The sequence below is a fragment of the Mandrillus leucophaeus genome, unplaced genomic scaffold, assembly GCF_000951045.1.
Source record: "Mandrillus leucophaeus isolate KB7577 unplaced genomic scaffold, Mleu.le_1.0 Scaffold55, whole genome shotgun sequence".
Lineage (NCBI taxonomy): Eukaryota > Metazoa > Chordata > Mammalia > Primates > Cercopithecidae > Mandrillus > Mandrillus leucophaeus.
Window position 1 is genome coordinate 3365475 of NW_012105919.1, and position 12080 is coordinate 3377554.

The window sequence follows — 12080 nt, forward strand, 5'->3', positions numbered from 1 at the left end:
CAGTAAGATGTTTTGGGATTTTGACATTGCTGATATCGATTTTGGTTGAGGTGGCAATGACAAATTTCTGGTGTGTTCTTCGTAGAGGAACTCGACTGAGGACCAGAGGTCCTAAGGGGGAAAAAGTAATTTAGCAAGGAAAAGGGGGAACAATCATCATCCGGCAATTTAGGTGACCATTACTTGTTATGCTGCTACACAAGAAAGACCACCTGTCTAACTCACATGCACACAAGGCAATGAAATGGGCCTCAGACACTTGTGGCATTAAAAAGTGTCTACCACGTAGGCAGTAGCAAACAAATGTGTATACTGCAAGCATTTAAAAATGGAAGTTTCACAGAACATCACAATCCAAGGATTTTCTCACCAGTCACAAGTAACAAGCCACTAGCCAGCTGCTTCAGGAAAACCACCCTCTGTAAGTTAAAAAAGAAAATAATTAGTTTTCTGCAATTAAAAACTGATTTCTAAATTCATAAAATCACAAGCATCTAAATTTGGGTAAAGGAAATTTCTACATGTATATGTATATAGCTCAGCAGTTCTGGAAGCAACCACAGCAAGCTACTAAGGTAGTACTCCAGGCATAAATACATTTTTGAGCAAATGAACATGTGTAACATAATCAACAGCAGGAAATGGCTAATAAATCACCACGGATTAAACTTGTTATTTGCCACAAATAAGTTGTATCTTGCAGATCATTTCCCCTTGCCCCAAACACAGGTAAATAAAAGAAAACTACACCTAGCATGCAAACGCATTGCCACCAGGAACCCCAGGCAGCTGCAGTGAAGCTCCTCAAGCACAGAAACTCTCACCTTGCCCCTGTGGCGTCCAGTGAGGATGATCAGAATGGTCCCGGGGGTAATGCTGGCTCGCAGTTTTCTCACGTGCTGACTGAAGGGTTTTTTGCCGTGGCTCAACAGCTTTCGAGGCACATCTTCAGTAGGATAATATCTAGGCTGGGGGGAGTCCATAGATCCAACTTATTTAAATAAGCCATTCAGATTGGTAGAAGCGAGCTATGTCAGCCAAACTTTTGCTATAGTCTTTTTATTTATTTTGAAGTATAACATTTACACGATTCCATTTTCATTTCTGCTAAGTAGATTTTAAACTTGGAAAAGGTCAATTATGGTTCTGCATCCTGTGTGCAAAACAGGATAGAAACCATTTAATGAATGAGCTGTGTGTTCAAGCAAATAAAGCATCAAGCAAGTCACCTTTGTAATCTTGAGCAAAAACTAAACCCCAGAGATTACATGTGTGACATGCCACATTTTGCAGATTAGGGATACACGGCTTGTTTTCCATTTCAAGTAAAGTGTGTTAATATCCTAGCCACTTCATCTGATCCTCACAGCAACAAGTCTTACTCCCACTTCATGCACAAAGGAAAACAAATTGCATAAAACCAGACAGTAGAACTGGCAGATCATTTGTTGCAAAAGTTAGACACCATGCAAGGGCCATTAAAGACATAACTACAAATAACTCACAATAACCTATTTCTAACTATACCGTATCATTAGTGCAGTCTCACTTTCACCACAAACATGATCGCCTAATAGGAAAACGAGTTCACAAGACAACTGTCAACTTCCCTCTCATGCAGTAATCTTCAACTGTGAAACTGTACAGTGTAACTTACTTGGGAACGTTCGCATAACGAAAATCACAGAGCAAATCCTGAGACTACATTGGGTCTTGTGTGTGGTAAAGGGGGCCAAGAAACACTGCTCTAGTGGGAAATGTTCTATACAACAGGCTCTGTATTATTTCATTTAATCTCCATAATAACTCTTTGAGGTAAACTCTCATTCCCATCTTTTTTTTTGAGATGGAGTCTCCCTCTGTCGCCCAGGTTGGAGTGCAGTAGTGCAACCTCTGCCTCCCGGGTTCAAGCGATTCTCCTGCCTCAGCCTCCAGAGTAGCTGGGACTACAGGCATGCAACCAGCTAATTTCTGTATTTTTAGTAGACATGTGGTTTCACCATGTTGGCCAGGCTGGTCTTGAACTCCTGACCTCAGGTGATCTGCTCACCTCAGCCTCCCAAAGTGCTGGGATTACAGGCATGAGCTACCATGCCCAGCCTCATTCCCATTTTATATGCAAAGGAACAAAGCACAGAAGACTAACTTAAATTATTTAAGATTAACAGTAAATGTTGAAGCCAAATTGCAAACCCAGAGCCCTTTATTTTCTACCAGAAATTCTCCGGTATGCAGAAACTTACAGTATCAAAGTATTCAAAAACACCTTCAGCATTCAAGCATAAACCGAAAATCCAATTTACAGTGTCCCCATATCTTACCATTTTGCGAAGTTTAACCACCCGGGTACCGCCATTCTTGTCACCACCAACTGGTTTTGTAAGAGTTGCAAGAACCTTCTCCTTCTTTTTCTTTTCAACCTGCAAGGACACAAATGCATCAACAATAAGAGAATGCCAATAAAGGGTAAGACATAATGGTCAGTGGTTCCCTCTTCCCTTACCTTGGATTTAGCGGCTGAGTACTTCCTCTTGTACATGGCCTTTCTGGAATACATGGCAGATCGGGAATACCTGCCAATTCCTCTGACAAGGACAGGGTTGCGGCTGCAATGGGGCTTCCCCTTCTTGGGCTTCTTAGCCTTGAGGTTACCCTTTTTCACCTTGCCACCAGCATCAGCCTTCTTGGCTTCGGGTTTCTTCTCTTTAGCATCTGGCTTCTCAACTTTTTCACCCGCCATCTACAAATATTTTTTGTAGACAAAAAAGGCATTTCATCTCTTTTTTTTTTTTTTTTTGAGACGAAGTCTTGCTCTGTCGCCCGGGCTGGAGTGCAGTGGCCGGATCTCAGCTCACTGCCAGCTCTGCCTCCCAGGTTTATGCCATTCTTCTGCCTCAGCCTCCCCTGTAGCTGGGACTACAGGCGCCCGCCACCTCGCCCAGCTAGTAAGGCATTTCATCTCTTAACAAGACAATGACGAACCTGTACATGAATGGGCTGAGCTCCCCAGACTACAATCCCTTCCCCGGTAAGATACAGGCCTTCAACTCTACCCATTCTACTCCAACCTTCACTATGTCTCATTTGGGGGTTGTCTCCCCAACACACTATATTCTCTTGAGGATTTGAAACTATCTCACACCTATTAGGTTTTTGCCAAATACTGAGCAGTCAGAAGTCCGTACAACCATTATTTTTTTATCACTGTTTTGCGAATTAGAAAACTTAGATGCAAAATGTGCCCACAGATTGGAAGCACCAGGACCAGAACTTGAAATTCCTTTTAGTACCTTTCGTCTTAACCCTTAAAACCAGTGTCTTTTTTCAAGAAACTCGATTTAGGAATTGCGAACACAAACAGAATCAGTCCAAACTGAGCCCAAACAGAAAAAGACCGCAAAGACCAAGAGGCGACTTCCGGTCGCAGACGCTGAGAGACGCGAAACGTTTTGGCTTCAGTGCGGAACCCAACGTGGCTGCGACAGGCTCACTGTCATCCTCTGGAACCCAGGACCGGGAACTCCATGCACGCGCCGTCGCCCCGCTTCCTCTAACACCCACCAGTACGCTACGGGTCCCCGAAAGGGCCTCGTTCCCCTAGTCCAAGAGAGTGGCCAACAGGCGGAGGAAGCCACTACGGCATTCTACCTCACCCTCTTCGTGCCCCGCCGCAAACCCAAACGGCAAAAATGAAGCGTCTGGAAGGCCTCTCAGTTAGCCTTGGGCATGTCCGACCCCTGCAGGTGTCGACTGGATGCCCTCCAGGTTCGGATGGCGAAGGATTGAAATCCTGAACTCGAGTCTTGCAGAGAACCCCGCCATTCTTACCTTGCAAGATGGGAAAGAGACCTAAGGTCTCGGCTTCCGGTCTATAAGCAATCATGGGAAGTGCGAGTCTCACTTCCTTCCGGATCTGGGGCATCATGGGGAATGTAGTATTTCGCTAATGAGAAAAAACTAGTAAATCCTAGGCCGGGTGGGGTGGCTCACGGCTGTAATCCCAGCGTTTTGGGAGGCCTAGGCAGGCGGATCACGTGAGGTTGGCAGTTCGAGACCAGCCTGGCCAATATGGCGAAATCCCGTCTCCACTAAAAATACAAAAGTTAGCCGGGCGTGGTGGTGAGTGCCTGTAATGTCAGCTACTCGAGGCGCGGAGGCAGGAGAATCACTTGAATCTGAAGGTGGAGGTTGTAGTAAGCCGAGATCGCAACACTGCTCTGGGCAACAGGGCAAGATTCTGTCTCAAAAAAGGCGGGGGGGAATGGCGGGGCGCCGTGGCTCACGCCCCTAATCCCTGCACTTTGGGAGGCCGAGGCGGGTAGATTGCTTGAGGTCAGGGGTTTGAGACCAGCCTGGCCAACATGGTGAAACTCCATCTCTACTAAAAATACAAAAATTAGCCGGTCCTGGTGATGGGCGCCTGTAATCCCAGCTACTTGGGAGGCTGAGGCAGGAGAATCGCTTAAACCCAGGAGGCGGAGGTTGCAGTGAGCTGAGATCCTGCCACTGCGTGCCACTGCACTCCAGCCTCAAAGACTCAGTCTCAAAACAATAACAGACTCAGTCTCAAAACAATATCCAGACTCAGTCTCAAAACAATAACAACAACAACAAGAAAATTAGCTGAGTGTGGTGGTTAGTGCCTGTAGTCCCAGCTACTTGGGAGGCTAAGGTGGGAGGATCACTTGAGTCCTGGAGGTCTGGGCTGCAGTGCAGTGAGCCCTAATCTTGTCACTTGAGATAAAGTCGGTGGTCCCCTCTCCCTTACCTTGGATTTAGCAGCTGAGTACTTCCTCTTGTACATGGCCTTTCTCATTCCTGTCTGGCCTACAGAATGAGACTTTGTCTCAAAAAAAGTAAAAAAATATAAAATGAGGATAGCAATAGTAACTTCATAAGGTTGTTGGGAACATTAAATAATATACACAACAGTACTGAGAAGCATATTTGATGGATGGTAAATGCTACATAAGTGTTAGCTCTTTTTTTTTTTCTTTTGAGATGGAGTCTCGCTCTGTCATCCAGGCTGGAGTGCCGTGGCGTAATCTTGGCTCAAGGCAACCTCTGTCTCCCGGGTTCAAGTGATTCTCCTGCCTCAGCCTCCCGAGTAGCAGGGAGAACAGGCGCACATCACCATGCCCAGCTAATTTTTTGTATTTTTAGTAGAGACAGGGTTTCACCATGATGGCCAAGCTAGTTTTGAACTCCTGACCTCAAGTGATCCACCCACCTCAGCCTCCCAAAGTGCTACGATTACAGGCGTGAGCCACCATGCCTGGCCAACTGTTAGGTCTTGTTATTGTCACCATCATCACCACTATCATCTGATCATCAACATCCTAGTTGTTGTTAAGTATTCTGCTAAAGTTTATGCGCCGGATATAATAAGCAATATTGCATGTAATGTGCCTTGCTTTATCTCATTTAATTCTCCCAACAACCTGTGAACGATACTATTATGAGGAAACTGAGGTAAGTCCAGGACATTAAGTAACTTGCTCACAGCATAGATCTGATTCCAAAGATTGCACTCTTGACCATTAGGCTGCAAGATTAAAGAGATGATTAATGAAGATGCATAAGAGTTTTGCTCATGTTAGAATTAAAAATAAGAATACTTGTTATCTTTTGCAAAATAACACAGTATATGTGATAGTTCTTTACTGCTTCAAAGCCCTTGAGCCAACATGTACACATTTGTAATACCTTCTATCTTGCGTTTTCCATTTTCCTCCATTTGTTTTTTTCTGGTTGCTAGAGCTTTTCACCTTGATTTTTTTCAGATCGAAACCACCTGCTTCATGGCTGTGTCTCTGGGAATCATTTAGCCTTTTTCTGATTCTGATTGACTGAAGATACAAATACAATGATCAGATGAACACTGCCCTTTTTTTTTGAGAATGGGAATGTCAGCAGCTTTATTTGTTTAGCTTCCTCAGCAAAGCACCTCTTAGAAACTTCAACTGCAGTAAATATACTACAATGAATGAATGAAATGCACAGCTGCTTACGTACGCCCCTCAAAATTTCTGGCAATCTCAGAGAATTTCACCTAGTAAACACCCCAAAATAGTTGTTGAATGACCTGTCAATAAAATAAAAACGTAGATGAACCCCCTCTTGTGTTTTGTTGCAGTATTGCAAAATTTACAATTCATTAGTTGGACAAAATAACATGTTATAAAGTAAATATTTTTATTAAGCTTAGTTTTGCATGTATAAAATTCTCTGAAATTTGTGCAGCACTTTAATCACAAAGCAGACATTTTTGCAGACACTTAACCTTTTTTTTTTTTTTTTTTCTGAGTTGGAGTCTTGTTCTGTTGCCCAGGCTGGAGTGCAGTGGCGTGATCTTGGCTCACCGCAACTTCTGCCTCCTGGGTTCAAGCCATTCTCCTGTCTCAGCCTCCCGAGTAGTTGGGACTACAGGCGCCCACCACCACGCCCGGCTAATTTTTTGTGTTTTTAGTAGAGCCCGGGTTTCACCGTGTTAGCCAGGATGGTCTTGATCTCCTGACCTTGTGATCCGCCTGCCTCGGCCTCCCAAAGTGCTGGGATTACAGGCGTGAGCCTGGCAATTTTTTTGCATTTTTATTAGGGACGGGATTTCACCACGTTGGCCAGGCTGGTTTCAAACTCCTAACCTCAGGTGATCTGTCCACCTTGGCCTCCTAAAGTGCTGGGATTACAGGCCTGAGCCACCTCACCCAGCTTAATTTTTTTTTTTTTTTTGAGACGGAGTCTCACTCTGTCGCCCAGGATGGAATGCAAGGTGAGATCATGGCTCACTGCAGCCTTGACCTCCTGGGTTCAAGCAATCCTCCCACCTCAGCCCCCTGAGTAGGTGGGAGTACAGTGCACACCACCATACCTGGCTAATTTTTTTACATTTTTTGTAGACACGGGGTCTCACAATGTTGCCTCAGCTGTATTTTTTGTTTTTTGTTAGACAGTAAATCTTTTAAAGCCTGGCAACATGGTGAAACCCTGTCTCTGCTAAAAATACAAAACTTAGCCAGGCTTGGTGGCAGGCGCCTGTAGTCCCAGCTACTGGGAGGCTGAGGCAGGAGAATGGTGTGAACCCGGGAGGTGGAGCTTGCAGTGAGCCGAGATCGTGCCACTGCACTCCTGCCTGGGCAACAGAGCAAAGACTCCGTCTCAACAAATAAAAGAAAATAAAGTAAAATAAAATTCAGATGGAGTTTTTTTTTTTTTTTTTTTTTTTTTTTTTGCTATGTTGCCCAGGTTGGTCTCAAACTCCTGGTCTCAAGAGATCCTCCTGTTAGCTACCATGCCCGGCCATATAAATTCATATGCCAGGCACTGCTCCAGGCATATAAAGATGGGAAGACCAGCCGGTGGCTCATGCCTGTAATCCTAGCACTTTGGGAGGCGGAGGCAGGATGATTGTTTGAGCCCAGGGGTTTTAGACCAATCTGGGTAACATGGCAAAACCCTCTCTGTATTAAAAAAAAAAAAAAAAAAAAAAAGAAGACAATGACTTTGTCTTAAAAGGAGCTCATAATCTAGAGGAAGACACAGAACAACGATGACAGAACCCACAATGATGTTGAAATGTGTTAGGTGCTGATAGAGGCATGAAAAGGCAACCTCAGGAGCATAGGAAGGGAGTCTCTCTTTTATTCTCAAAAAGTGAAAGAATGTTTTCTGGAGGAGCTGCTTAAGTTGGAGCTGAACCTTGCATGACTGTTTTCCAGATGGAGAAGGGTTTGAAGAGTATTCCGGGCAGTAGGAACTAAATTTTGGAAGGCAGGGATGCAAGAAACAGCTAGAAGCCTTTAGAAACTGCCAGATTATGTGAGGGTGTTGGCACAGGCCATATCTAGAAGGGACTGATGTACTAAGGGAAGGAGTTCAACTTAATGCTAGAGGGTTTGAACCTCCCTCATACAACAGGGGAGTGACGTGATTAAATTTGTATTTTAGAAAGATCATTCATTCTAGTTGCAGAGTATGCAGAATATAGGAAACACTAGGGAGGTAGTAGTTCCTGCACTCAAAGAGCTAATAGTTTACTTTGGAAAAGAGACAAATGATAGCCAGCTTTTATCAAGTGCTGACTTTGCCAGACACTGTTCTAAGGACTTCACAAACCTACCCTATGGTAGGATTTTGATTCCTATTTTACAGAGAAGGAAACAGACACAGAGGAGTCAAATGACTTGCTTATAGACACCCAGGCTGCCAGATCAAGTGGCCGGGTGCAGTGGCTCACACCTGTAATCCTAGCACTTTGGGAGGCCGAGGCAGGCGGATCATGAGGTCAGGAGATCAAGACCATCCTGGCTAATGTGGTGAAACCCCATCTCTACTAAAAAAATTACAAAACATTAGCCGAGCGTGGTGGCGAGCACCTGTAGTCCCAGCTACTTGGGAGGCTGAGGCAGGAGAATGGCTTGAACCCGGGAAGGGGAGCTTGCAGTGAGCCGAGATGGCGCCACTGCACTCCAGCCTGGGAGACAAAGTGAGACTCCGTCTCAAAAAAAAAAAAAAAAAAAAAAAAGAAAGAACTTAATTGGATGCTTCTTATATGATACAGGCTCTTAGATTTATAGTGTAGTGTGTTAGGTTCTAAGATAGGTGTCTTGGTGACCAGCTGACCTGGACTAGAGAATTAGGTGAGGCTTGTATTCCAGAGGAAGTGGCTCCTAGTCTGAGATCAGAGGCATAGAGTTGATGTGGAGGAGAGTCAGGAAGAACCCTCTGGGGAAAGAAAGCAGACTGTTAAAAGGCTCTAAGTTGGGAAAGAATATGGCATATTGAGGGGAGCTGAAAGTCATTCAGCATAGCTGGATCATAGAAAATGAAGTGAGTAGTGGGGAGACGGGCTGATGAAGTGATTGGGGATCAGAGTTAAAAAACTCCGGTGCATTGGTTCACACCTGTAAATCCAAGGCCTTAGGAGGTCAAAGTGGGAGGACTGCTTGAGGCCAGGAGTTCAAGGCCAGCTTGGGCAACATAGCAAGACCTTGTGTCTGAAAAAATTTTTTTAAACTTTTTTTTGGGCCGGGCATGCTGGCTCACGCCTGTAATTCAGCACTTTGGGAGGCTGAGGTGGGTGGATCACTTGAGGTCAGGAGTTGGAAAGCAGCCTGGGCAGCATGATGAAACCCTGTCTCTACTAAAGATACAAAAAAAAAAAAAAAAAAAAATTAGCTGGTAATGGTTGTGCGTGCCTGTAATCCCAGCTACTTGGGAGGCTAAAGCAAGAGAATCACTTGAATCCGGGAGGTGGAGGTTGCAGTGAGCCGGGATTGCGCCACTGCACTCCAGCCTGGGTGACAGAGTGAAAGTCCGCCTCAAACAAAACAAAAAACTTTTTTTTTTGTAGGGACAGGGGTCTTAATCTGTTGCCCAGGCTGTTCTTGAACTCTTCGGGCTCAAGCAATCCTCCCACCTAGGAGTCCCAAAACACTGGGATTACAGACGTGAGCCACCACACCCGGGGGGATAAACCTTTTCTTTTTTTTGGATTTCATCCTAAAAACAAGGAGAAGCCATTGACGAATTCAATGTAGGGAGTGACTAGTTTTGCAGTTTTTTTTTTTTTTTTTTGAGATGGAGTCTCGCTCTGTCGCCCAGGCTGGAGTGCAGTGGCGCAATCTTGGCTCACTGCAACCTCCACTTCCTGGGTTCAAGCAATTCTCTCGCTTCAGTCTCCCAAGTAGCTGGGACTACAGGTGCCCACCACTGCACCCAGCTAAATTTTGTATTTTTAGTAGAGATTGGGTTTCACCATGTTGGCCAGGCTGGTCTCAAACTCCTGACCTCAGGTGATCCACCTGCCTAGGCCTCCCAAAGTGCTGGGATTACAGGTGTGAGCCACTGTGCCTGGCCACAATTAATTGTATTTTTAGTAGAGACCAGGTTTCACCATGTTGGCCAGACTGGCCTCGAACTCCTGACCTCAGGTGAGCCACCTGCCTTGGCCTCTCAAAGTGCTGGGATTACAGGCATGAGCTACGGTGCCCCACCTAGTTTTGTAGTTTAGATTACTCTGGCTACTATGTGGAGATTGGATTAGGAAGTTTAGGCCTGCAGGCCTGAGATCAGTTAAAATGTTGCTTGTCATCTAGGTGGCCAGGTTTAGGGAGAGGGACAAATGCTTGTTGAATGGCTATTATGTGAATTAAATTGACATATATTAAAGGTGATCTCTGTAAGGAGCACATGAGTGCTGAAGCAGTTAGCACACAGTATGAGAGTCATTTGTATATGAATGAAATGGGCAAGCATTAAAACATGAGGATGCTGGAGCTATATAGATATGGGTTAAACTTATGGCTCTGCCATTCACTAGATCTGTAGCCTTTATTTATTTATTTTGAGAAAGAGTCTTGTCCTGTCGCCCAGGCTGGAGTGCAGTGGTGCGATCTGGGCTCACTGCAACCTCTGCCTGTCTGGTTCAAGCAATTCTCCCACCTCAGCCTCCGGAGTAGCTGGGACTACAGGTGTGCACCACCAACCCCGACTAATCTTTTTATTTTTAGTTGAGATGGGGTTTCACCATGTTGGCCAGGCTGGTCTTGAACTCCTGACCTCAGATGATCCACCCACCTTGACCTCCCAAAGTGCTGGGATTACAGGTGTGAGCCACCACACCCAGCTAGATCTGTAGCCTTCAATGAGTCATATGGGCATCAATCAAGTAAAAAACTCCACTCTTCTCAATCTGGTCTGAGTCACCATTATTCCCAGACCAGAATACTACAGTATTCCCGTATTTTGACTGGCTTCTCTGTTTCTGGCCTTGCCCTCTTCCTCGAGCTTCACAGTGTCCAAAACAATACTTCCCCACCACCCAGCTTTTTTGTTTGTTTGTTTTTTGTTTTAGAGACAGGGTCATGCCATGTTGCCCCAGCTGATCTTGAACTCCTAGGCTCAAGCAATCCTCCTGCCTCGGCCTCCCAAAGTGCTGGGATGAAAGTGTGAGCCACCATACCTGGCCTGAGTGCAGTGGCCTGATCTCGGCTCACAGCAGCCTCGACCCTCCAGGCTCAAGCAATTCTCTCACCTCAGCCTCCGGAGTAGCTGGGACTACAGGCGCGTGCCACCACACCCGGCTAATTTTTGTATTTTTTGTAGAGATGGGATTTCACTATTTTGCCAGGGCTGGTTCCCAACTCCTGGACTCAAGCGATTCGCCCGCCTCAGCCTCCCAAAGGGAAGTGCTGGGATTTCAGGCGTGTGCCACTGCTCCCACCCCAAAGTAGTATTTGTTATTATTATTATTATTGAGACGGAGTTTGGCTCTATTGCAGGCTGGAGTGCAGTGGTGCGACCTCGGCTCACTGCAACCTCTGCCTCCCAGGTTCAAGCGATTCTCCTGCCTCAGCCTCCCAAGTAGCTGGGATTACAGGGGAACGCCACCACGTCCAGCTCATTTTTGAATTTTTAGTGGAGACCATGTTGGCCAGGATGGTCTCGATCTGTTGACCTCGTGATCCGCCCGCCTCGGCCTCCCAAAGTGCTGGGATTACGGGCGTGAGCCACCGCGCCCGGTCTATTACTAGTTTTTTAGGCAGTGTCTTGCCCTGTCGCCCAGGCTGGAGGGCAGTGGCGTGATCACGACTCACTGCAGCACCGACTTCCCGGGCTTAAGTTATCCTCCCGCCGCAGCCTCCACGCCTGGTTAGGGTTTTACATTTTTTGTAGAGATGAGGTCTTTTTTGCCCAGGCTGGCCGCTAGCTCCTAGGCTTAAGCGACCCTCTTGCCGCAGCCTCCTAAATTGTTGGGGTTACGGGCGTGAGCCACCGCGCCCAGCCTAATGGAGGAAACTGAGGCTCGGAGACAGTAGGTAATTTCCCCAAGGTTCCACAGCTAATGAGTAGAGCGGCGATTTGTGGAACGAAATGAATGAAATCGATGTGGCAGTGGGCCCGGACGCGCCAGGTCGGTGGAGTGGCGTAGCCGCCGAGCGCGCAGCTCACACCCGGCAGCCGCGATTTCCGGGAGGAAGCAAGGATGCTTTGGACGCTGCGCTTAGCGCCTCCGCGGAACCCCCGCGCTGCCATTCCCGGCCGTGGCTCGGTCCTCGGCTGACGGGAAGCAGGAAGTG

The 12080-nt window shown here is 46.4% G+C and overlaps 2 protein-coding genes across 2 annotated transcripts in view; one reads left to right on the forward strand and one right to left on the reverse strand.

The window, feature by feature from the left end:
* Window positions 1–12070, reverse strand: part of RPL6 (ribosomal protein L6) — a 13038-nt gene extending 968 nt beyond the window's left edge. The window contains exons 1-8 of the mRNA XM_011997938.1: window positions 11955–12070; window positions 5707–5849; window positions 4769–4846; window positions 2504–2740; window positions 2322–2420; window positions 825–968; window positions 371–419; window positions 1–111 (exon numbers count right to left, since the gene is read on the reverse strand). Of these exons, the coding sequence (XP_011853328.1) occupies window positions 1–111; window positions 371–419; window positions 825–968; window positions 2322–2420; window positions 2504–2740; window positions 4769–4816 (688 nt within the window). The 5' untranslated portion in view covers window positions 4817–4846; window positions 5707–5849; window positions 11955–12070. The remainder of the gene's footprint in view (window positions 112–370; window positions 420–824; window positions 969–2321; window positions 2421–2503; window positions 2741–4768; window positions 4847–5706; window positions 5850–11954) is intronic.
* PTPN11 (protein tyrosine phosphatase, non-receptor type 11) overlaps window positions 11875–12080 on the forward strand; it is a 99371-nt gene continuing 99165 nt past the window's right edge. Inside the window, exon 1 of the mRNA XM_011997939.1 lies at window positions 11875–12077. Within this exon, the coding sequence (XP_011853329.1) occupies window positions 11875–12077 (203 nt within the window). The remainder of the gene's footprint in view (window positions 12078–12080) is intronic.